Source organism: Leiobunum rupestre, chromosome 5, assembly GCF_980474605.1.
Source record: "Leiobunum rupestre chromosome 5, qqLeiRupe1.1.hap1, whole genome shotgun sequence".
Lineage (NCBI taxonomy): Eukaryota > Metazoa > Arthropoda > Arachnida > Opiliones > Sclerosomatidae > Leiobunum > Leiobunum rupestre.
This window is the reverse complement of record NC_143388.1, coordinates 10,725,482-10,751,587: the sequence shown is the minus strand read 5'-3', so window position 1 is coordinate 10,751,587 and position 26,106 is coordinate 10,725,482. Positions and strand designations below refer to the sequence as shown.

The window sequence follows — 26,106 nt, the reverse complement described above, 5'->3', positions numbered from 1 at the left end:
GGCACTGTACGAATGTTCGTCTGGTTCTGGGTAAGTGAGTAGCTGAGTATCGCCATCTATGATTACTTCGGAGAAAATAGCAGACGAACTTTATCTACAAGAGCCGCGATAATGGTACCAGAGTAAAACCATTTTGAAAATGTTTTTCCATATGTCAAACCCATAAAATGTAAAATGCAAAATAGTTTCCTAGAAACACAAAATTTCAAATGTAAAATGCAAAATACTTTATCTAACTCAAAATGCATTTTGAACAACCTTGGTGATTTTCTGTATACATTGGGTACGTGTAACACGGCAATGGCAGCTATCTAATAGATAAAATGATTGGTGGGCGAATACAGGTGTTAAAAAGTATAACGGTTGATCACTATACTAGTACAGGATCATTTCGCTGTAAATTCAACGGAATACTAAAAAACCCTCGATACGTACTCATAAAACGTTGCTATAGGCTGACCGAGGCGCGGACTATAATAGAAAAGTATACTGATTTCGTGATTTCATCGAGGATTTTGGGTAATATACATTTTGGTGCTTCAGAGTTAAGGAAAGGATAGACGTATATATTATTCAAACAGAAGGCAGACAAATCATATTTTCCACTTCTTGATGAAATTGAATTATTCTAATGGTCCTCAAAAACGATAAATATAGCAAAGCCAGTACTGCATGGATACCCACCGGGAGGCAGGATGGTAAACGGGGAAAATTCCCCCCCTTAAAAAATGCCTATGGGCACCAATGTTGACTTGTAGGTTCACAGCAGGGGTTTCGACATTGTTAATTTAAAAGATTGTCATTTTAAAGGTCGAGCTCACCGTTTTGATGATCGAGATTGCTCTGTTTATGGTAAAACTATTTTATTATATTTTAGTACATTTCCGATATAAATAATTTAAAGATCAAGATCACCATTTACTAAAGATCGCCGATGTGACTGAAATGATAATATTAAAAGCGCCTAGAAACAAGGTGGCATTTCTGCTATTGGGTACTGTAATTGGGTTTGCAATGTTACTCTTTGTGACAAAAATAAATTTCAATTTCAATCTACGCAAGATTAAGCCCAAAGAAATCGACAGAGGTACGTAACATCAATTTTCCGTTGGTTTTTTTTGTGGCACTTAACGATTAGAGCTTAGCATGGGTTTTGATTTTCTTAGCCTTAGAGAATTAAGGAACCGTCTTCCGGAACAAAAAAGCTTATGTTAGTAACATCAGTCTTTTGGTTCCAGATGAAAGTAACATAATGTTTTATCTTTAATCTTGTACACGATTAAAGTAAAGCAATTTAACAATGCATAGAACTTTTTCAATAAATTGTATTTAAAAGTAAACAAAATAGGACACAGTAAATTTTATTGATTTAATCGTTTATCTATATACGTATTCAAAATGTTAGCACAGTATTATTTGTAATATTTTGGGTTCATGAAACCCATAAGATGCCCAAAATCTCAATTATCAGAAAACAGTGTAAGGTCTTTTTTAAGTCGGAAATTGCACTATAAATTTCGGTGGGCACCCTGACAAAGAAAAGTTTGAAAAACGTACATATATTTTTTTAAGATTAAGACTTTTTGGGTCGGCTTTTGGCCATAGACCTAAAACGACTTTTCGACCCAAGACCGACCCGTAACCGACTCCCGTGTGTTACAGTGATCGCCACCCTGACTAAGAAAAGTCTAAAAAACGTACATATATTTTTTAAGATTAAGACTTTTTGGGTCGGCTTTTGGTCATAGACCTAAAACGACTTTTCGACCCAAGACCGACCCGTAACCGACTCCCGTGTGTTACAGTGATCGCCACCCTGACTAAGAAAAGTCTAAAAAACGTACATATATTTTTTAAGATTAAGACTTTTTGGGTCGGCTTTTGGTCATAGACCTAAAACGACTTTTCGACCCAAGACCGACCCGTAACCGACTCCCGTGTGTTACAGTGATCGCCACCCTGACTAAGAAGTCTAAAAAACGTACATATATTTTTTAAGATTAAGACTTTTTGGGTCGGCTTTTGGTCATAGACCTAAAACGACTTTTCGACCCAAGACCGACCCGTAACCGACTCCCGTGTGTTACAGTGATCGCCACCCTGACTAAGAAAAGTCTAAAAAACGTACATATATTTTTTAAGATTAAGACTTTTTGGGTCGGCTTTTGGTCATAGACCTAAAACGACTTTTCGACCCAAGACCGACCCGTAACCGACTCCCGTGTGTTACAGTGATCGCCACCCTGACTAAGAAAAGTCTAAAAAACGTACATATATTTTTTAAGATTAAGACTTTTTGGGTCGGCTTTTGGTCATAGACCTAAAACGACTTTTCGACCCAAGACCGACCCGTAACCGACTCCCGTGTGTTACAGTGATCGCCACCCTGACTAAGAAAAGTCTAAAAAACGTACATATATTTTTTAAGATTAAGACTTTTTGGGTCGGCTTTTGGTCATAGACCTAAAACGACTTTTCGACCCAAGACCGACCCGTAACCGACTCCCGTGTGTTACAGTGATCGCCACCCTGACTAAGAAAAGTCTAAAAAATGTACATATATTTTTTAAGATTAAGACTTTTTGGGTCGGCTTTTGGCCATAGACCTAAAACGACTTTTCGACCCAAGACCGACCCGTAACCGACTCCCGTGTGTTACAGTGGTCGCCACCCTGACTAAGAAAAGTCTAAAAAACGTACATATATTTTTTAAGATTAAGACTTTTTGGGTCGGCTTTTGGTCATGGACCTAAAACGACTTTTCGACCCAAGACCGACCCGTAACCGACTCCCGTGTGTTACAGTGATCGCCACCCTGACTAAGAAGTCTAAAAAACGTACATATATTTTTTAAGATTAAGACTTTTTGGGTCGGCTTTTGGTCATAGACCTAAAACGACTTTTCGACCCAAGACCGACCCGTAACCGACTCCCGTGTGTTACAGTGATCGCCACCCTGACTAAGAAAAGTCTAAAAAACGTACATATATTTTTTAAGATTAAGACTTTTTGGGTCGGCTTTTGGTCATAGACCTAAAACGACTTTTCGACCCAAGACCGACCCGTAACCGACTCCCGTGTGTTACAGTGATCGCCACCCTGACTAAGAAAAGTCTAAAAAACGTACATATATGTTTTAAGATTAAGACTTTTTGGGTCGGCTTTTGGTCATAGACCTAAAACGACTTTTCGACCCAAGACCGACCCGTAACCGACTCCCTTGTGTTACAGTGATCGCCACCCTGACTAAGAAAAGTCTAAAAAACGTACATATATTTTTTAAGATTAAGACTTTTTGGGTCGGCTTTTGGTCATAGACCTAAAACGACTTTTCGACCCAAGACCGACCCGTAACCGACTCCCGTGTGTTACAGTGATCGCCACCCTGACTAAGAAAAGTCTAAAAAACGTACATATATTTTTTAAGATTAAGACTTTTTGGGTCGGCTTTTGGCCATAGACCTAAAACGACTTTTCGACCCAAGACCGACCCGTAACCGACTCCCGTGTGTAACAGTGATCGCCACCCTGACTAAGAAGTCTAAAAAACGTACATATATTTTTTAAGATTAAGACTTTTTGGGTCGGCTTTTGGCCATAGACCTAAAACGACTTTTCGACCCAAGACCGACCCGTAACCGACTCCCGTGTGTTACAGTGATCGCCACCCTGACTAAGAAGTCTAAAAAACGTACATATATTTTTTAAGATTAAGACTTTTTGGGTCGGCTTTTGGCCATAGACCTAAAACGACTTTTCGACCCAAGACCGACCCGTAACCGACTCCCGTGTGTTACAGTGATCGCCACCCTGACTAAGAAAAGTCTAAAAAACGTACATATATTTTTTAAGATTAAGACTTTTTGGGTCGGCTTTTGGTCATAGACCTAAAACGACTTTTCGACCCAAGACCGACCCGTAACCGACTCCCGTGTGTTACAGTGATCGCCACCCTCACTAAGAAAAGTCTAAAAAACGTACATATATTTTTTAAGATTAAGACTTTTTGGGTCGGCTTTTGGTCATAGACCTAAATCGACTTTTCGACCCAAGACCGACCCGTAACCGACTCCCGTGTGTTACAGTGATCGCCACCCTGACTAAGAAAAGTCTAAAAAACGTACATATATTTTTTAAGATTAAGACTTTTTGGGTCGGCTTTTGGTCATAGACCTAAAACGACTTTTCGACCCAAGACCGACCCGTAACCGACTCCCGTGTGTTACAGTGATCGCCACCCTGACTAAGAAAAGTCTAAAAAACGTACATATATTTTTTAAGATTAAGACTTTTTGGGTCGGCTTTTGGTCATAGACCTAAAACGACTTTTCGACCCAAGACCGACCCGTAACCGACTCCCGTGTGTTACAGTGATCGCCACCCTGACTAAGAAAAGTCTAAAAAACGTACATATATTTTTTAAGATTAAGACTTTTTGGGTCGGCTTTTGGTCATAGACCTAAAACGACTTTTCGACCCAAGACCGACCCGTAACCGACTCCCGTGTGTTACAGTGATCGCCACCCTGACTAAGAAAAGTCTAAAAAACGTACATATATTTTTTAAGATTAAGACTTTTTGGGTCGGCTTTTGGTCATAGACCTAAAACGACTTTTCGACCCAAGACCGACCCGTAACCGACTCCCGTGTGTTACAGTGATCGCCACCCTGACTAAGAAAAGTCTAAAAAACGTACATATATTTTTTAAGATTAAGACTTTTTGGGTCGGCTTTTGGTCATAGACCTAAAACGACTTTTCGACCCAAGACCGACCCGTAACCGACTCCCGTGTGTTACAGTGATCGCCACCCTGACTAAGAAAAGTCTAAAAAACGTACATATATTTTTTAAGATTAAGACTTTTTGGGTCGGCTTTTGATCATAGACCTAAAACGACTTTTCGACCCAAGACCGACCCGTAACCGACTCCCGTGTGTTACAGTGATCGCCACCCTGACTAAGAAAAGTCTAAAAAACGTACATATATTTTTTAAGATTAAGACTTTTTGGGTCGGCTTTTGGCCATAGACCTAAAACGACTTTTCGACCCAAGACCGACCCGTAACCGACTCCCGTGTGTTACAGTGATCGCCACCCTGACTAAGAAAAGTCTAAAAAACGTACATATATTTTTTAAGATTAAGACTTTTTGGGTCGGCTTTTGGTCATAGACCTAAAACGACTTTTCGACCCAAGACCGACCCGTAACCGACTCCCGTGTGTTACAGTGATCGCCACCCTGACTAAGAAAAGTCTAAAAAACGTACATATATTTTTTAAGATTAAGACTTTTTGGGTCGGCTTTTGGTCATAGACCTAAAACGACTTTTCGACCCAAGACCGACCCGTAACCGACTCCCGTGTGTTACAGTGATCGCCACCCTGACTAAGAAAAGTCTAAAAAACGTACATATATTTTTTAAGATTAAGACTTTTTGGGTCGGCTTTTGGTCATAGACCTAAAACGACTTTTCGACCCAAGACCGACCCGTAACCGACTCCCGTGTGTTACAGTGATCGCCACCCTGACTAAGAAAAGTCTAAAAAACGTACATATATTTTTTAAGATTAAGACTTTTTGGGTCGGCTTTTGGTCATAGACCTAAAACGACTTTTCGACCCAAGACCGACCCGTAACCGACTCCCGTGTGTTACAGTGATCGCCACCCTGACTAAGAAAAGTCTAAAAAACGTACATATATTTTTTAAGATTAAGACTTTTTGGGTCGGCTTTTGATCATAGACCTAAAACGACTTTTCGACCCAAGACCGACCCGTAACCGACTCCCGTGTGTTACAGTGATCGCCACCCTGACTAAGAAAAGTCTAAAAAACGTACATATATTTTTTAAGATTAAGACTTTTTGGGTCGGCTTTTGGCCATAGACCTAAAACGACTTTTCGACCCAAGACCGACCCGTAACCGACTCCCGTGTGTTACAGTGATCGCCACCCTGACTAAGAAAAGTCTAAAAAACGTACATATATTTTTTAAGATTAAGACTTTTTGGGTCGGCTTTTGGTCATAGACCTAAAACGACTTTTCGACCCAAGACCGACCCGTAACCGACTCCCGTGTGTTACAGTGATCGCCACCCTGACTAAGAAAAGTCTAAAAAACGTACATATATTTTTTAAGATTAAGACTTTTTGGGTCGGCTTTTGGTCATAGACCTAAAACGACTTTTCAACCCAAGACCGACCCGTAACCGACTCCCGTGTGTTACAGTGATCGCCACCCTGACTAAGAAAAGTCTAAAAAACGTACATATATTTTTTAAGATTAAGACTTTTTGGGTCGGCTTTTGGCCATAGACCTAAAACGACTTTTCGACCCAAGACCGACCCGTAACCGACTCCCGTGTGTTACAGTGATCGCCACCCTGACTAAGAAGTCTAAAAAACGTACATATATTTTTTAAGATTAAGACTTTTTGGGTCGGCTTTTGGTCATAGACCTAAAACGACTTTTCGACCCAAGACCGACCCGTAACCGACTCCCGTGTGTTACAGTGATCGCCACCCTGACTAAGAAAAGTCTAAAAAACATACATATATTTTTTAAGATTAAGACTTTTTGGGTCGGCTTTTGGCCATAGACCTAAAACGACTTTTCGACCCAAGACCGACCCGTAACCGACTCCCGTGTGTTACAGTGGTCGCCACCCTGACTAAGAAAAGTCTAAAAAACGTACATATATTTTTTAGGATTAAGACTTTTTGGGTCGGCTTTTGGTCATAGACCTAAAACGACTTTTCGACCCAAGACCGACCCGTAACCGACTCCCGTGTGTTACAGTGATCGCCACCCTGACTAAGAAAAGTCTAAAAAACGTACATATATTTTTTAAGATTAAGACTTTTTGGGTCGGCTTTTGGTCATAGACCTAAAACGACTTTTCGACCCAAGACCGACCCGTAACCGACTCCCGTGTGTTACAGTGATCGCCACCCTGACTAAGAAGTCTAAAAAACGTACATATATTTTTTAAGATTAAGACTTTTTGGGTCGGCTTTTGGTCATAGACCTAAAACGACTTTTCGACCCAAGACCGACCCGTAACCGACTCCCGTGTGTTACAGTTATCGCCACCCTGACTAAGAAAAGTCTAAAAAACGTACATATATTTTTTAAGATTAAGACTTTTTGGGTCGGCTTTTGGTCATAGACCTAAAACGACTTTTCGACCCAAGACCGACCCGTAACCGACTCCCGTGTGTTACAGTGATCGCCACCCTGACTAAGAAAAGTCTAAAAAACGTACATATATGTTTTAAGATTAAGACTTTTTGGGTCGGCTTTTGGTCATAGACCTAAAACGACTTTTCGACCCAAGACCGACCCGTAACCGACTCCCATGTGTTACAGTGATCGCCACCCTGACTAAGAAAAGTCTAAAAAACGTACATATATTTTTTAAGATTAAGACTTTTTGGGTCGGCTTTTGGTCATAGACCTAAAACGACTTTTCGACCCAAGACCGACCCGTAACCGACTCCCGTGTGTTACAGTGATCGCCACCCTGACTAAGAAAAGTCTAAAAAACGTACATATATTTTTTAAGATTAAGACTTTTTGGGTCGGCTTTTGGCCATAGACCTAAAACGACTTTTCGACCCAAGACCGACCCGTAACCGACTCCCGTGTGTAACAGTGATCGCCACCCTGACTAAGAAGTCTAAAAAACGTACATATATTTTTTAAGATTAAGACTTTTTGGGTCGGCTTTTGGCCATAGACCTAAAACGACTTTTCGACCCAAGACCGACCCGTAACCGACTCCCGTGTGTTACAGTGATCGCCACCCTGACTAAGAAGTCTAAAAAACGTACATATATTTTTTAAGATTAAGACTTTTTGGGTCGGCTTTTGGCCATAGACCTAAAACGACTTTTCGACCCAAGACCGACCCGTAACCGACTCCCGTGTGTTACAGTGATCGCCACCCTGACTAAGAAAAGTCTAAAAAACGTACATATATTTTTTAAGATTAAGACTTTTTGGGTCGGCTTTTGGTCATAGACCTAAAACGACTTTTCGACCCAAGACCGACCCGTAACCGACTCCCGTGTGTTACAGTGATCGCCACCCTGACTAAGAAAAGTCTAAAAAACGTACATATATTTTTTAAGATTAAGACTTTTTGGGTCGGCTTTTGGTCATAGACCTAAATCGACTTTTCGACCCAAGACCGACCCGTAACCGACTCCCGTGTGTTACAGTGATCGCCACCCTGACTAAGAAAAGTCTAAAAAACGTACATATATTTTTTAAGATTAAGACTTTTTGGGTCGGCTTTTGGTCATAGACCTAAAACGACTTTTCGACCCAAGACCGACCCGTAACCGACTCCCGTGTGTTACAGTGATCGCCACCCTGACTAAGAAAAGTCTAAAAAACGTACATATATTTTTTAAGATTAAGACTTTTTGGGTCGGCTTTTGGTCATAGACCTAAAACGACTTTTCGACCCAAGACCGACCCGTAACCGACTCCCGTGTGTTACAGTGATCGCCACCCTGACTAAGAAAAGTCTAAAAAACGTACATATATTTTTTAAGATTAAGACTTTTTGGGTCGGCTTTTGGTCATAGACCTAAAACGACTTTTCGACCCAAGACCGACCCGTAACCGACTCCCGTGTGTTACAGTGATCGCCACCCTGACTAAGAAAAGTCTAAAAAACGTACATATATTTTTTAAGATTAAGACTTTTTGGGTCGGCTTTTGGTCATAGACCTAAAACGACTTTTCGACCCAAGACCGACCCGTAACCGACTCCCGTGTGTTACAGTGATCGCCACCCTGACTAAGAAAAGTCTAAAAAACGTACATATATTTTTTAAGATTAAGACTTTTTGGGTCGGCTTTTGGTCATAGACCTAAAACGACTTTTCGACCCAAGACCGACCCGTAACCGACTCCCGTGTGTTACAGTGATCGCCACCCTGACTAAGAAAAGTCTAAAAAACGTACATATATTTTTTAAGATTAAGACTTTTTGGGTCGGCTTTTGATCATAGACCTAAAACGACTTTTCGACCCAAGACCGACCCGTAACCGACTCCCGTGTGTTACAGTGATCGCCACCCTGACTAAGAAAAGTCTAAAAAACGTACATATATTTTTTAAGATTAAGACTTTTTGGGTCGGCTTTTGGCCATAGACCTAAAACGACTTTTCGACCCAAGACCGACCCGTAACCGACTCCCGTGTGTTACAGTGATCGCCACCCTGACTAAGAAAAGTCTAAAAAACGTACATATATTTTTTAAGATTAAGACTTTTTGGGTCGGCTTTTGGTCATAGACCTAAAACGACTTTTCGACCCAAGACCGACCCGTAACCGACTCCCGTGTGTTACAGTGATCGCCACCCTGACTAAGAAAAGTCTAAAAAACGTACATATATTTTTTAAGATTAAGACTTTTTGGGTCGGCTTTTGGTCATAGACCTAAAACGACTTTTCGACCCAAGACCGACCCGTAACCGACTCCCGTGTGTTACAGTGATCGCCACCCTGACTAAGAAAAGTCTAAAAAACGTACATATATTTTTTAAGATTAAGACTTTTTGGGTCGGCTTTTGGTCATAGACCTAAAACGACTTTTCGACCCAAGACCGACCCGTAACCGACTCCCGTGTGTTACAGTGATCGCCACCCTGACTAAGAAAAGTCTAAAAAACGTACATATATTTTTTAAGATTAAGACTTTTTGGGTCGGCTTTTGGTCATAGACCTAAAACGACTTTTCGACCCAAGACCGACCCGTAACCGACTCCCGTGTGTTACAGTGATCGCCACCCTGACTAAGAAAAGTCTAAAAAACGTACATATATTTTTTAAGATTAAGACTTTTTGGGTCGGCTTTTGATCATAGACCTAAAACGACTTTTCGACCCAAGACCGACCCGTAACCGACTCCCGTGTGTTACAGTGATCGCCACCCTGACTAAGAAAAGTCTAAAAAACGTACATATATTTTTTAAGATTAAGACTTTTTGGGTCGGCTTTTGGCCATAGACCTAAAACGACTTTTCGACCCAAGACCGACCCGTAACCGACTCCCGTGTGTTACAGTGATCGCCACCCTGACTAAGAAAAGTCTAAAAAACGTACATATATTTTTTAAGATTAAGACTTTTTGGGTCGGCTTTTGGTCATAGACCTAAAACGACTTTTCGACCCAAGACCGACCCGTAACCGACTCCCGTGTGTTACAGTGATCGCCACCCTGACTAAGAAAAGTCTAAAAAACGTACATATATTTTTTAAGATTAAGACTTTTTGGGTCGGCTTTTGGTCATAGACCTAAAACGACTTTTCAACCCAAGACCGACCCGTAACCGACTCCCGTGTGTTACAGTGATCGCCACCCTGACTAAGAAAAGTCTAAAAAACGTACATATATTTTTTAAGATTAAGACTTTTTGGGTCGGCTTTTGGCCATAGACCTAAAACGACTTTTCGACCCAAGACCGACCCGTAACCGACTCCCGTGTGTTACAGTGATCGCCACCCTGACTAAGAAGTCTAAAAAACGTACATATATTTTTTAAGATTAAGACTTTTTGGGTCGGCTTTTGGTCATAGACCTAAAACGACTTTTCGACCCAAGACCGACCCGTAACCGACTCCCGTGTGTTACAGTGATCGCCACCCTGACTAAGAAAAGTCTAAAAAACATACATATATTTTTTAAGATTAAGACTTTTTGGGTCGGCTTTTGGCCATAGACCTAAAACGACTTTTCGACCCAAGACCGACCCGTAACCGACTCCCGTGTGTTACAGTGGTCGCCACCCTGACTAAGAAAAGTCTAAAAAACGTACATATATTTTTTAGGATTAAGACTTTTTGGGTCGGCTTTTGGTCATAGACCTAAAACGACTTTTCGACCCAAGACCGACCCGTAACCGACTCCCGTGTGTTACAGTGATCGCCACCCTGACTAAGAAAAGTCTAAAAAACGTACATATATTTTTTAAGATTAAGACTTTTTGGGTCGGCTTTTGGTCATAGACCTAAAACGACTTTTCGACCCAAGACCGACCCGTAACCGACTCCCGTGTGTTACAGTGATCGCCACCCTGACTAAGAAGTCTAAAAAACGTACATATATTTTTTAAGATTAAGACTTTTTGGGTCGGCTTTTGGTCATAGACCTAAAACGACTTTTCGACCCAAGACCGACCCGTAACCGACTCCCGTGTGTTACAGTTATCGCCACCCTGACTAAGAAAAGTCTAAAAAACGTACATATATTTTTTAAGATTAAGACTTTTTGGGTCGGCTTTTGGTCATAGACCTAAAACGACTTTTCGACCCAAGACCGACCCGTAACCGACTCCCGTGTGTTACAGTGATCGCCACCCTGACTAAGAAAAGTCTAAAAAACGTACATATATGTTTTAAGATTAAGACTTTTTGGGTCGGCTTTTGGTCATAGACCTAAAACGACTTTTCGACCCAAGACCGACCCGTAACCGACTCCCATGTGTTACAGTGATCGCCACCCTGACTAAGAAAAGTCTAAAAAACGTACATATATTTTTTAAGATTAAGACTTTTTGGGTCGGCTTTTGGTCATAGACCTAAAACGACTTTTCGACCCAAGACCGACCCGTAACCGACTCCCGTGTGTTACAGTGATCGCCACCCTGACTAAGAAAAGTCTAAAAAACGTACATATATTTTTTAAGATTAAGACTTTTTGGGTCGGCTTTTGGCCATAGACCTAAAACGACTTTTCGACCCAAGACCGACCCGTAACCGACTCCCGTGTGTAACAGTGATCGCCACCCTGACTAAGAAGTCTAAAAAACGTACATATATTTTTTAAGATTAAGACTTTTTGGGTCGGCTTTTGGCCATAGACCTAAAACGACTTTTCGACCCAAGACCGACCCGTAACCGACTCCCGTGTGTTACAGTGATCGCCACCCTGACTAAGAAGTCTAAAAAACGTACATATATTTTTTAAGATTAAGACTTTTTGGGTCGGCTTTTGGCCATAGACCTAAAACGACTTTTCGACCCAAGACCGACCCGTAACCGACTCCCGTGTGTTACAGTGATCGCCACCCTGACTAAGAAAAGTCTAAAAAACGTACATATATTTTTTAAGATTAAGACTTTTTGGGTCGGCTTTTGGTCATAGACCTAAAACGACTTTTCGACCCAAGACCGACCCGTAACCGACTCCCGTGTGTTACAGTGATCGCCACCCTGACTAAGAAGTCTAAAAAACGTACATATATTTTTTAAGATTAAGACTTTTTGGGTCGGCTTTTGGTCATAGACCTAAAACGACTTTTCGACCCAAGACCGACCCGTAACCGACTCCCGTGTGTTACAGTGATCGCCACCCTGACTAAGAAAAGTCTAAAAAACGTACATATATTTTTTAAGATTAAGACTTTTTGGGTCGGCTTTTGGCCATAGACCTAAAACGACTTTTCGACCCAAGACCGACCCGTAACCGACTCCCGTGTGTTACAGTGGTCGCCACCCTGACTAAGAAAAGTCTAAAAAACGTACATATATTTTTTAGGATTAAGACTTTTTGGGTCGGCTTTTGGTCATAGACCTAAAACGACTTTTCGACCCAAGACCGACCCGTAACCGACTCCCGTGTGTTACAGTGATCGCCACCCTGACTAAGAAAAGTCTAAAAAACGTACATATATTTTTTAAGATTAAGACTTTTTGGGTCGGCTTTTGGTCATAGACCTAAAACGACTTTTCGACCCAAGACCGACCCGTAACCGACTCCCGTGTGTTACAGTGATCGCCACCCTGACTAAGAAGTCTAAAAAACGTACATATATTTTTTAAGATTAAGACTTTTTGGGTCGGCTTTTGGTCATAGACCTAAAACGACTTTTCGACCCAAGACCGACCCGTAACCGACTCCCGTGTGTTACAGTGATCGCCACCCTGACTAAGAAAAGTCTAAAAAACGTACATATATTTTTTAAGATTAAGACTTTTTGGGTCGGCTTTTGGTCATAGACCTAAAACGACTTTTCGACCCAAGACCGACCCGTAACCGACTCCCGTGTGTTACAGTGATCGCCACCCTGACTAAGAAAAGTCTAAAAAACGTACATATATGTTTTAAGATTAAGACTTTTTGGGTCGGCTTTTGGTCATAGACCTAAAACGACTTTTCGACCCAAGACCGACCCGTAACCGACTCCCATGTGTTACAGTGATCGCCACCCTGACTAAGAAAAGTCTAAAAAACGTACATATATTTTTTAAGATTAAGACTTTTTGGGTCGGCTTTTGGTCATAGACCTAAAACGACTTTTCGACCCAAGACCGACCCGTAACCGACTCCCGTGTGTTACAGTGATCGCCACCCTGACTAAGAAAAGTCTAAAAAACGTACATATATTTTTTAAGATTAAGACTTTTTGGGTCGGCTTTTGGCCATAGACCTAAAACGACTTTTCGACCCAAGACCGACCCGTAACCGACTCCCGTGTGTAACAGTGATCGCCACCCTGACTAAGAAGTCTAAAAAACGTACATATATTTTTTAAGATTAAGACTTTTTGGGTCGGCTTTTGGCCATAGACCTAAAACGACTTTTCGACCCAAGACCGACCCGTAACCGACTCCCGTGTGTTACAGTGATCGCCACCCTGACTAAGAAGTCTAAAAAACGTACATATATTTTTTAAGATTAAGACTTTTTGGGTCGGCTTTTGGCCATAGACCTAAAACGACTTTTCGACCCAAGACCGACCCGTAACCGACTCCCGTGTGTTACAGTGATCGCCACCCTGACTAAGAAAAGTCTAAAAAACGTACATATATTTTTTAAGATTAAGACTTTTTGGGTCGGCTTTTGGTCATAGACCTAAAACGACTTTTCGACCCAAGACCGACCCGTAACCGACTCCCGTGTGTTACAGTGATCGCCACCCTGACTAAGAAGTCTAAAAAACGTACATATATTTTTTAAGATTAAGACTTTTTGGGTCGGCTTTTGGCCATAGACCTAAAACGACTTTTCGACCCAAGACCGACCCGTAACCGACTCCCGTGTGTTACAGTGATCGCCACCCTGACTAAGAAGTCTAAAAAACGTACATATATTTTTTAAGATTAAGACTTTTTGGGTCGGCTTTTGGCCATAGACCTAAAACGACTTTTCGACCCAAGACCGACCCGTAACCGACTCCCGTGTGTTACAGTGATCGCCACCCTGACTAAGAAGTCTAAAAAACGTACATATATTTTTTAAGATTAAGACTTTTTGGGTCGGCTTTTGGCCATAGACCTAAAACGACTTTTCGACCCAAGACCGACCCGTAACCGACTCCCGTGTGTTACAGTGATCGCCACCCTGACTAAGAAAAGTCTAAAAAACGTACATATATTTTTTAAGATTAAGACTTTTTGGGTCGGCTTTTGGTCATAGACCTAAAACGACTTTTCGACCCAAGACCGACCCGTAACCGACTCCCGTGTGTTACAGTGATCGCCACCCTGACTAAGAAAAGTCTAAAAAACGTACATATATTTTTTAAGATTAAGACTTTTTGGGTCGGCTTTTGGCCATAGACCTAAAACGACTTTTCGACCCAAGACCGACCCGTAACCGACTCCCGTGTGTTACAGTGATCGCCACCCTGACTAAGAAAAGTCTAAAAAACGTACATATATTTTTTAAGATTAAGACTTTTTGGGTCGGCTTTTGGTCATAGACCTAAAACGACTTTTCGACCCAAGACCGACCCGTAACCGACTCCCGTGTGTAACAGTGATCGCCACCCTGACTAAGAAAAGTCTAAAAAACGTACATATATTTTTTAAGATTAAGACTTTTTGGGTCGGCTTTTGGTCATAGACCTAAAACGACTTTTCGACCCAAGACCGACCCGTAACCGACTCCCGTGTGTTACAGTGATCGCCACCCTGACTAAGAAAAGTCTAAAAAACGTACATATATTTTTTAAGATTAAGACTTTTTGGGTCGGCTTTTGGTCATAGACCTAAAACGACTTTTCGACCCAAGACCGACCCGTAACCGACTCCCGTGTGTTACAGTGATCGCCACCCTGACTAAGAAAAGTCTAAAAAACGTACATATATTTTTTAAGATTAAGACTTTTTGGGTCGGCTTTTGGTCATAGACCTAAAACGATTTTTCGACCCAAGACCGACCCGTAACCGACTCCCGTGTGTTACAGTGATCGCCACCCTGACTAAGAAAAGTCTAAAAAACGTACATATATTTTTTAAGATTAAGACTTTTTGGGTCGGCTTTTGGTCATAGACCTAAAACGACTTTTCGACCCAAGACCGACCCGTAACCGACTCCCGTGTGTTACAGTGATCGCCACCCTGACTAAGAAAAGTCTAAAAAACGTACATATATTTTTTAAGATTAAGACTTTTTGGGTCGGCTTTTGATCATAGACCTAAAACGACTTTTCGACCCAAGACCGACCCGTAACCGACTCCCGTGTGTTACAGTGATCGCCACCCTGACTAAGAAAAGTCTAAAAAACGTACATATATTTTTTAAGATTAAGACGTTTTGGGTCGGCTTTTGGCCATAGACCTAAAACGACTTTTCGACCCAAGACCGACCCGTAACCGACTCCCGTGTGTTACAGTGATCGCCACCCTGACTAAGAAGTCTAAAAAACGAACATATATTTTTTAAGATTAAGACTTTTTGGGTCGGCTTTTGGCCATAGACCTAAAACGACTTTTCGACCCAAGACCGACCCGTAACCGACTCCCGTGTGTTACAGTGATCGCCACCCTGACTAAGAAAAGTCTAAAAAACGTACATATATTTTTTAAGATTAAGACTTTTTGGGTCGGCTTTTGGTCATAGACCTAAAACGACTTTTCGACCCAAGACCGACCCGTAACCGACTCCCGTGTGTTACAGTGATCGCCACCCTGACTAAGAAAAGTCTAAAAAACGTACATATATTTTTTAAGATTAAGACTTTTTGGGTCGGCTTTTGTTCATAGACCTAAAACGACTTTTCGACCCAAGACCGACCCGTAACCGACTCCCGTGTGTTACAGTGATCGCCACCCTGACTAAGAAAAGTCTAAAAAACGTACATATATTTTTTAAGATTAAGACTTTTTGGGTCGGCTTTTGGTCATAGACCTAAAACGACTTTTCGACCCAAGACCGACCCGTAACCGACTCCCGTGTGTTACAGTGATCGCCACCCTGACTAAGAAAAGTCTAAAAAACGTACATATATTTTTTAAGATTAAGACTTTTTGGGTCGGCTTTTGGCCATAGACCTAAAACGACTTTTCGACCCAAGACCGACCCGTAACCGACTCCCGTGTGTTACAGTGATCGCCACCCTGACTAAGAAGTCTAAAAAACGTACATATATTTTTTAAGATTAAGACTTTTTGGATCGGCTTTTGGCCATAGACCTAAAACGACTTTTCGACCCAAGACCGACCCGTAACCGACTCCCGTGTGTTACAGTGATCGCCACCCTGACTAAGAAAAGTCTAAAAAACGTACATATATTTTTTAAGATTAAGACTTTTTGGGTCGGCTTTTGGTCATAGACCTAAAACGACTTTTCGACCCAAGACCGACCCGTAACCGACTCCCGTGTGTTACAGTGATCGCCACCCTGACTAAGAAAAGTCTAAAAAACGTACATATATTTTTTAAGATTAAGACTTTTTGGGTCGGCTTTTGGTCATAGACCTAAAACGACTTTTCGACCCAAGACCGACCCGTAACCGACTCCCGTGTGTTACAGTGATCGCCACCCTGACTAAGAAAAGTCTAAAAAACGTACATATATTTTTTAAGATTAAGACTTTTTGGGTCGGCTTTTGGTCATAGACCTAAAACGATTTTTCGACCCAAGACCGACCCGTAACCGACTCCCGTGTGTTACAGTGATCGCCACCCTGACTAAGAAAAGTCTAAAAAACGTACATATATTTTTTAAGATTAAGACTTTTTGGGTCGGCTTTTGGTCATAGACCTAAAACGACTTTTCGACCCAAGACCGACCCGTAACCGACTCCCGTGTGTTACAGTGATCGCCACCCTGACTAAGAAAAGTCTAAAAAACGTACATATATTTTTTAAGATTAAGACTTTTTGGGTCGGCTTTTGATCATAGACCTAAAACGACTTTTCGACCCAAGACCGACCCGTAACCGACTCCCGTGTGTTACAGTGATCGCCACCCTGACTAAGAAAAGTCTAAAAAACGTACATATATTTTTTAAGATTAAGACTTTTTGGGTCGGCTTTTGGCCATAGACCTAAAACGACTTTTCGACCCAAGACCGACCCGTAACCGACTCCCGTGTGTTACAGTGATCGCCACCCTGACTAAGAAGTCTAAAAAACGTACATATATTTTTTAAGATTAAGACTTTTTGGGTCGGCTTTTGGCCATAGACCTAAAACGACTTTTCGACCCAAGACCGACCCGTAACCGACTCCCGTGTGTTACAGTGATCGCCACCCTGACTAAGAAAAGTCTAAAAAACGTACATATATTTTTTAAGATTAAGACTTTTTGGGTCGGCTTTTGGTCATAGACCTAAAACGACTTTTCGACCCAAGACCGACCCGTAACCGACTCCCGTGTGTTACAGTGATCGCCACCCTGACTAAGAAAAGTCTAAAAAACGTACATATATTTTTTAAGATTAAGACTTTTTGGGTCGGCTTTTGGTCATAGACCTAAAACGACTTTTCGACCCAAGACCGACCCGTAACCGACTCCCGTGTGTTACAGTGATCGCCACCCTGACTAAGAAAAGTCTAAAAAACGTACATATATTTTTTAAGATTAAGACTTTTTGGGTCGGCTTTTGGTCATAGACCTAAAACGACTTTTCGACCCAAGACCGACCCGTAACCGACTCCCGTGTGTTACAGTGATCGCCACCCTGACTAAGAAAAGTCTAAAAAACGTACATATATTTTTTAAGATTAAGACTTTTTGGGTCGGCTTTTGGTCATAGACCTAAAACGACTTTTCGACCCAAGACCGACCCGTAACCGACTCCCGTGTGTTACAGTGATCGCCACCCTGACTAAGAAAAGTCTAAAAAACGTACATATATTTTTTAAGATTAAGACTTTTTGGGTCGGCTTTTGGTCATAGACCTAAAACGACTTTTCGACCCAAGACCGACCCGTAACCGACTCCCGTGTGTTACAGTGATCGCCACCCTGACTAAGAAAAGTCTAAAAAACGTACATATATTTTTTAAGATTAAGACTTTTTGGGTCGGCTTTTGATCATAGACCTAAAACGACTTTTCGACCCAAGACCGACCCGTAACCGACTCCCGTGTGTTACAGTGATCGCCACCCTGACTAAGAAAAGTCTAAAAAACGTACATATATTTTTTAAGATTATGACTTTTTGGGTCGGCTTTTGGCCATAGACCTAAAACGACTTTTCGACCCAAGACCGACCCGTAACCGACTCCCGTGTGTTACAGTGATCGCCACCCTTACTAAGAAAAGTCTAAAAAACGTACATATATTTTTTAAGATTAAGACTTTTTGGGTCGGCTTTTGGTCATAGACCTAAAACGACTTTTCGACCCAAGACCGACCCGTAACCGACTCCCGTGTGTTACAGTGATCGCCACCCTGACTAAGAAAAGTCTAAAAAACGTACATATATTTTTTAAGATTAAGACTTTTTGGGTCGGCTTTTGGTCATAGACCTAAAACGACTTTTCGACCCAAGACCGACCCGTAACCGACTCCCGTGTGTTACAGTGATCGCCACCCTGACTAAGAAAAGTCTAAAAAACGTACATATATTTTTTAAGATTAAGACTTTTTGGGTCGGCTTTTGGTCATAGACCTAAAACGACTTTTCGACCCAAGACCGACCCGTAACCGACTCCCGTGTGTTACAGTGATCGCCACCCTGACTAAGAAAAGTCTAAAAAACGTACATATATTTTTTAAGATTAAGACTTTTTGGGTCGGCTTTTGATCATAGACCTAAAACGACTTTTCGACCCAAGACCGACCCGTAACCGACTCCCGTGTGTTACAGTGATCGCCACCCTGACTAAGAAAAGTCTAAAAAACGTACATATATTTTTTAAGATTAAGACTTTTTGGGTCGGCTTTTGGCCATAGACCTAAAACGACTTTTCGACCCAAGACCGACCCGTAACCGACTCCCGTGTGTTACAGTGATCGCCACCCTGACTAAGAAAAGTCTAAAAAACGTACATATATTTTTTAAGATTAAGACTTTTTGGGTCGGCTTTTGGCCATAGACCTAAAACGACTTTTCGACCCAAGACCGACCCGTAACCGACTCCCGTGTGTTACAGTGATCGCCACCCTGACTAAGAAGTCTAAAAAACGTACATATATTTTTTAAGATTAAGACTTTTTGGGTCGGCTTTTGGCCATAGACCTAAAACGACTTTTCGACCCAAGACCGACCCGTAACCGACTCCCGTGTGTTACAGTGATCGCCACCCTGACTAAGAAAAGTCTAAAAAACGTACATATATTTTTTAAGATTAAGACTTTTTGGGTCGGCTTTTGGTCATAGACCTAAAACGACTTTTCGACCCAAGACCGACCCGTAACCGACTCCCGTGTGTTACAGTGATCGCCACCCTGACTAAGAAAAGTCTAAAAAACGTACATATATTTTTTAAGATTAAGACTTTTTGGGTCGGCTTTTGGTCATAGACCTAAAACGACTTTTAGACCCAAGACCGACCCGTAACCGACTCCCGTGTGTTACAGTGATCGCCACCCTGACTAAGAAAAGTCTAAAAAACGTACATATATTTTTTAAGATTAAGACTTTTTGGGTCGGCTTTTGGTCATAGACCTAAAACGATTTTTCGACCCAAGACCGACCCGTAACCGACTCCCGTGTGTTACAGTGATCGCCACCCTGACTAAGAAAAGTCTAAAAAACGTACATATATTTTTTAAGATTAAGACTTTTTGGGTCGGCTTTTGGTCATAGACCTAAAACGACTTTTCGACCCAAGACCGACCCGTAACCGACTCCCGTGTGTTACAGTGATCGCCACCCTGACTAAGAAAAGTCTAAAAAACGTACATATATTTTTTAAGATTAAGACTTTTTGGGTCGGCTTTTGATCATAGAAATAAAACGACTTTTCGACCCAAGACCGACCCGTAACCGACTCCCGTGTGTTACAGTGATCGCCACCCTGACTAAGAAAAGTCTATAAAACGTACATATATTTTTTAAGATTAAGACTTTTTGGGTCGGCTTTTGGCCATAGACCTAAAACGACTTTTCGACCCAAGACCGACCCGTAACCGACTCCCGTGTGTTACAGTGATCGCCACCCTGACTAAGAAGTCTAAAAAACGTACATATATTTTTTAAGATTAAGACTTTTTGGGTCGGCTTTTGGCCATAGACCTAAAACGACTTTTCGACCCAAGACCGACCCGTAACCGACTCCCGTGTGTTACAGTGATCGCCACCCTGACTAAGAAAAGTCTAAAAAACGTACATATATTTTTTAAGATTAAGACTTTTTGGGTCGGCTTTTGGTCATAGACCTAAAACGACTTTTCGACCCAAGACCGACCCGTAACCGACTCCCGTGTGTTACAGTGATCGCCACCCTGACTAAGAAAAGTCTAAAAAACGTACATATATTTTTTAAGATTAAGACCTTTTGGGTCGGCTTTTGGTCATAGACCTAAAACGACTTTTCGACCCAAGACCGACCCGTAACCGACTCCCGTGTGTTACAGTGATCGCCACCCAGACTAAGAAAAGTCTAAAAAACGTACATATATTTTTTAAGATTAAGACTTTTTGGGTCGGCTTTTGGCCATAGACCTAAAACGACTTTTCGACCCAAGACCGACCCATAACCGACTCCCGTGTGTTACAGTGATCGCCACCCTGACTAAGAAAAGTCTAAAAAACGTACATATATTTTTTAAGATTAAGACTTTTTGGGTCGGCTTTTGGTCATAGACCTAAAACGACTTTTCGACCCAAGACCGACCCGTAACCGACTCCCGTGTGTTACAGTGATCGCCACCCTGACTAAGAAAAGTCTAAAAAACGTACATATATTTTTTAAGATTAAGACTTTTTGGGTCGGCTTTTGGCCATAGACCTAAAACGACTTTTCGACCCAAGACCGACCCGTAACCGACTCCCGTGTGTTACAGTGGTCGCCACCCTGACTAAGAAAAGTCTAAAAAACGTACATATATTTTTTAAGATTAAGACTTTTTGGGTCGGCTTTTGGTCATAGACCTAAAACGACTTTTCGACCCAAGACCGACCCGTAACCGACTCCCGTGTGTTACAGTGATCGCCACCCTGACTAAGAAAAGTCTAAAAAACGTACATATATTTTTTAAGATTAAGACTTTTTGGGTCGGCTTTTGGTCATAGACCTAAAACGACTTTTCGACCCAAGACCGACCCGTAACCGACTCCCGTGTGTTACAGTGATCGCCACCCTGACTAAGAAAAGTCTAAAAAACGTACATATATTTTTTAAGATTAAGACTTTTTGGGTCGGCTTTTGGTCATAGACCTAAAACGACTTTTCGACCCAAGACCGACCCGTAACCGACTCCCGTGTGTTACAGTGATCGCCACCCTGACTAAGAAAAGTCTAAAAAACGTACATATATTTTTTAAGATTAAGACTTTTTGGGTCGGCTTTTGGTCATAGACCTAAAACGACTTTTCGACCCAAGACCGACCCGTAACCGACTCCCGTGTGTTACAGTGATCGCCACCCTGACTAAGAAAAGTCTAAAAAACGTACATATATTTTTTAAGATTAAGACTTTTTGGGTCGGCTTTTGGTCATAGACCTAAAACGACTTTTCGACCCAAGACCGACCCGTAACCGACTCCCGTGTGTTACAGTGATCGCCACCCTGACTAAGAAGTCTAAAAAACGTACATATATTTTTTAAGATTAAGACTTTTTGGGTCGGCTTTTGGTCATAGACCTAAAACGACTTTTCGACCCAAGACCGACCCGTAACCGACTCCCGTGTGTTACAGTGATCGCCACCCTGACTAAGAAAAGTCTAAAAAACGTACATATATTTTTTAAGATTAAGACTTTTTGGGTCGGCTTTTGGCCATAGACCTAAAACGACTTTTCGACCCAAGACCGACCCGTAACCGACTCCCGTGTGTTACAGTGATCGCCACCCTGACTAAGAAAAGTCTAAAAAACGTACATATATTTTTTAAGATTAAGACTTTTTGGGTCGGCTTTTGGTCATAGACCTAAAACGACTTTTCGACCCAAGACCGACCCGTAACCGACTCCCGTGTGTTACAGTGATCGCCACCCTGACTAAGAAAAGTCTAAAAAACGTACATATATTTTTAAGATTAAGACTTTTTGGGTCGGCTTTTGGTCATAGACCTAAAACGACTTTTCGACCCAAGACCGACCCGTAACCGACTCCCGTGTGTTACAGTGATCGCCACCCTGACTAAGAAGTCTAAAAAACGTACATATATTTTTTAAGATTAAGACTTTTTGGGTCGGCTTTTGGTCATAGACCTAAAACGACTTTTCGACCCAAGACCGACCCGTAACCGACTCCCGTGTGTTACAGTGATCGCCACCCTGACTAAGAAGTCTAAAAAACGTACATATATTTTTTAAGATTAAGACTTTTTGGGTCGGCTTTTGGTCATAGACCTAAAACGACTTTTCGACCCAAGACCGACCCGTAACCGACTCCCGTGTGTTACAGTGATCGCCACCCTGACTAAGAAAAGTCTAAAAAACGTACATATATTTTTTAAGATTAAGACTTTTTGGGTCGGCTTTTGGTCATAGACCTAAAACGACTTTTCGACCCAAGACCGACCCGTAACCGACTCCCGTGTGTTACAGTGATCGCCACCCTGACTAAGAAAAGTCTAAAAAACGTACATATATTTTTTAAGATTAAGACATTTTGGGTCGGCTTTTGGTCATAGACCTAAAACGACTTTTCGACCCAAGACCGACCCGTAACCGACTCCCGTGTGTTACAGTGATCGCCACCCTGACTAAGAAAAGTCTAAAAAACGTACATATATTTTTAAGATTAAGACTTTTTGGGTCGGCTTTTGGTCATAGACCTAAAACGACTTTTCGACCCAAGACCGACCCGTAACCGACTCCCGTGTGTTACAGTGATCGCCACCCTGACTAAGAAGTCTAAAAAACGTACATATATTTTTTAAGATTAAGACTTTTTGGGTCGGCTTTTGGTCATAGACCTAAAACGACTTTTCGACCCAAGACCGACCCGTAACCGACTCCCGTGTGTTACAGTGATCGCCACCCTGACTAAGAAGTCTAAAAAACGTACATATATTTTTTAAGATTAAGACTTTTTGGGTCGGCTTTTGGTCATAGACCTAAAACGACTTTTCGACCCAAGACCGACCCGTAACCGACTCCCGTGTGTTACAGTGATCGCCACCCTGACTAAGAAAAGTCTAAAAAACGTACATATATTTTTTAAGATTAAGACTTTTTGGGTCGGCTTTTGGTCATAGACCTAAAACGACTTTTCGACCCAAGACCGACCCGTAACCGACTCCCGTGTGTTACAGTGATCGCCACCCTGACTAAGAAAAGTCTAAAAAACGTACATATATTTTTTAAGATTAAGACATTTTGGGTCGGCTTTTGGTCATAGACCTAAAACGACTTTTCGACCCAAGACCGACCCGTAACCGACTCCCGTGTGTTACAGTGATCGCCACCCTGACTAAGAAAAGTCTAAAAAACGTACATATATTTTTTAAGATTAAGACTTTTTGGGTCGGCTTTTGGTCATAGACCTAAAACGACTTTTCGACCCAAGACCGACCCGTAACCGACTCCCGTGTGTTACAGTGATCGCCACCCTGACTAAGAAAAGTCTAAAAAACGTACATATATTTTTTAAGATTAAGACTTTTTGGGTCGGCTTTTGGTCATAGACCTAAAACGACTTTTCGACCCAAGACCGACCCGTAACCGACTCCCGTGTGTTACAGTGATCGCCACCCTGACTAAGAAGTCTAAAAAACGTACATATATTTTTTAAGATTAAGACTTTTTGGGTCGGCTTTTGGTCATAGACCTAAAACGACTTTTCGACCCAAGACCGACCCGTAACCGACTCCCGTGTGTTACAGTGATCGCCACCCTGACTAAGAAAAGTCTAAAAAACGTACATATATTTTTTAAGATTAAGACTTTTTGGGTCGGCTTTTGGCCATAGACCTAAAACGACTTTTCGACCCAAGACCGACCCGTAACCGACTCCTGTGTGTTACAGTGATCGCCACCCTGACTAAGAAAAGTCTAAAAAACGTACATATATTTTTTAAGATTAAGACTTTTTGGGTCGGCTTTTGGTCATAGACCTAAAACGACTTTTCGACCCAAGACCGACCCGTAACCGACTCCCGTGTGTTACAGTGATCGCCACCCTGACTAAGAAAAGTCTAAAAAACGTACATATATTTTTTAAGATTAAGACTTTTTGGGTCGGCTTTTGGTCATAGACCTAAAACGACTTTTCGACCCAAGACCGACCCGTAACCGACTCCCGTGTGTTACAGTGATCGCCACCCTGACTAAGAAGTCTAAAAAACGTACATATATTTTTTAAGATTAAGACTTTTTGGGTCGGCTTTTGGTCATAGACCTAAAACGACTTTTCGACCCAAGACCGACCCGTAACCGACTCCCGTGTGTTACAGTGATCGCCACCCTGACTAAGAAAAGTCTAAAAAACGTACATATATTTTTTTAAGATTAAGACTTTTTGGGTCGGCTTTTGGTCATGAACCTAAAGCGACTTTTCGACCCAAGACTAACCCTAACCGACTCCCGTGTGTTACAGCGGTCGCCACCCTGACTAAGAAAAGTGTAAAAAAACCTTTTGGGTCGGCTTTTGGTCAGAAATGTACGGTAAACAGTCTGTGCGCAATAAAGCTACGTCTACGCTAGTCAGACGAAGACTTCAAGAATAAAGGCCCATTTTCATGCTCGCTGGTAGCGGATAAAAATCGTCAAAATTCACATCCGCCACTCGCAAGCGTGAAAATTAATCTAAAATATCTGTTTGAAACAGATCGACGCGGAAAGTGAAAAAGTGTGTAGCGGAAGCGGATTTTGGCGATTTTTACCCGCTACCAGCGAGCATGAAAATGGGGCTTAAGGCTACCGAGATGCGCGATTGTTTATCCGCGAGATGTTACTCTACGAAGGTCCTGCAGTCGGCTCTTAACAGAGTTTCTGCTATGACCCGTGACGAAGCCCTTGCAATCCATCCGAAACAGTCCGCCACTGAGACGCATTCTGTTGTCTTGACGTATCATCCGCAAATTCGTCGCATCGAAGCTGTTATTCGAAAAAACGATAGAATTCTTCAGACACTAGCAACATTTTTAAAGAGCCTCCGAGATTTTTCTATCGTCGCGATAGTAACATACGCTCTATTCTCGTTTCTAGCTCCTTGTCGGACCCAGACGCTCATGCCACCTACGAGGGTACCAGGAATTTTGATCGCTCACGGTGCAACACTCGCGCATTTGTGTCTAGGGACCTTCTGGTGCGTGGTACTCAACGAAGCGGGATTTTCACACGGAGGGGTCGTTCAGATGTACGCCGTCCAATCTCGTCTACTCTATGCTCTACATTGGCGAGACTCGGAGAGAAATTCAGGGAGCATCTCAATGCCATATGAGAAACATTCAAACTAAAAACCACGTAAGCCATCATTTTACTCACATTCACCGCATCAATGACGTCTTCATCCGGGTCATGAAAGCCACTAACTTTTTCCTATGAAAGGCCGTCGAACTGAAGAAAACAGACTGATCTACAATCTCGGCTCTGAGTTTCCGGCGGGTTTAAAGGAAAAATGAGTTTTTAGCTAGTGCAGTCTTCCTTACTTCGTGTTTTCCCCGACCACGTTCGACGTTGGTCGAATTCCGTCTCTTTCAAGCGTAGGTGGTTTTTTGGTCGTCGGATAGGGATTTTTCAAACTTATTGCAAACTTACCTCGTTTACGACAGTCCTGTTCTAGTATTTCAAAGC

General features: G+C 41.9%; 1 protein-coding gene across 2 annotated transcripts; it reads left to right on the top strand.

Annotated features, from left to right (window-relative positions):
- The first annotated feature begins 420 nt into the window (after nucleotides 1-420).
- LOC149943525 (uncharacterized) lies at nucleotides 421-26,046 on the top strand. 2 transcript variants are annotated; one of them, XM_090175147.1, is made up of 5 exons: nucleotides 421-519; nucleotides 811-852; nucleotides 928-1,087; nucleotides 25,519-25,776; nucleotides 25,861-26,046. In XM_090175147.1, exons 2-4 carry the CDS (start codon nucleotides 829-831, stop codon nucleotides 25,767-25,769), a joined length of 435 nt encoding a protein of 144 aa, XP_090031273.1. In that variant the 5' UTR covers nucleotides 421-519; nucleotides 811-828; the 3' UTR covers nucleotides 25,770-25,776; nucleotides 25,861-26,046. The 2 variants fall into 2 exon arrangements, with proteins under 2 accessions (XP_090031273.1, XP_090031272.1); XM_090175146.1 differs by having other exon boundaries at nucleotides 25,519-26,046.
- The last annotated feature ends 60 nt before the right edge of the window (nucleotides 26,047-26,106 follow it).

Bases quoted from the DNA above. Each gene is read 5' to 3' on its own strand.
- LOC149943525 (XM_090175147.1), top strand. From the start codon at position 829: ATGATCGAGATTGCTCTGTTTATG. The intron at 853-927 runs GTAAAACTATTT...CATTTACTAAAG, and splicing joins TCGAGATTGCTCTGTTTATG to ATCGCCGATGTGACTGAAAT. The intron at 1,088-25,518 runs GTACGTAACATC...TCTCGTTTCTAG, and splicing joins GCCCAAAGAAATCGACAGAG to CTCCTTGTCGGACCCAGACG.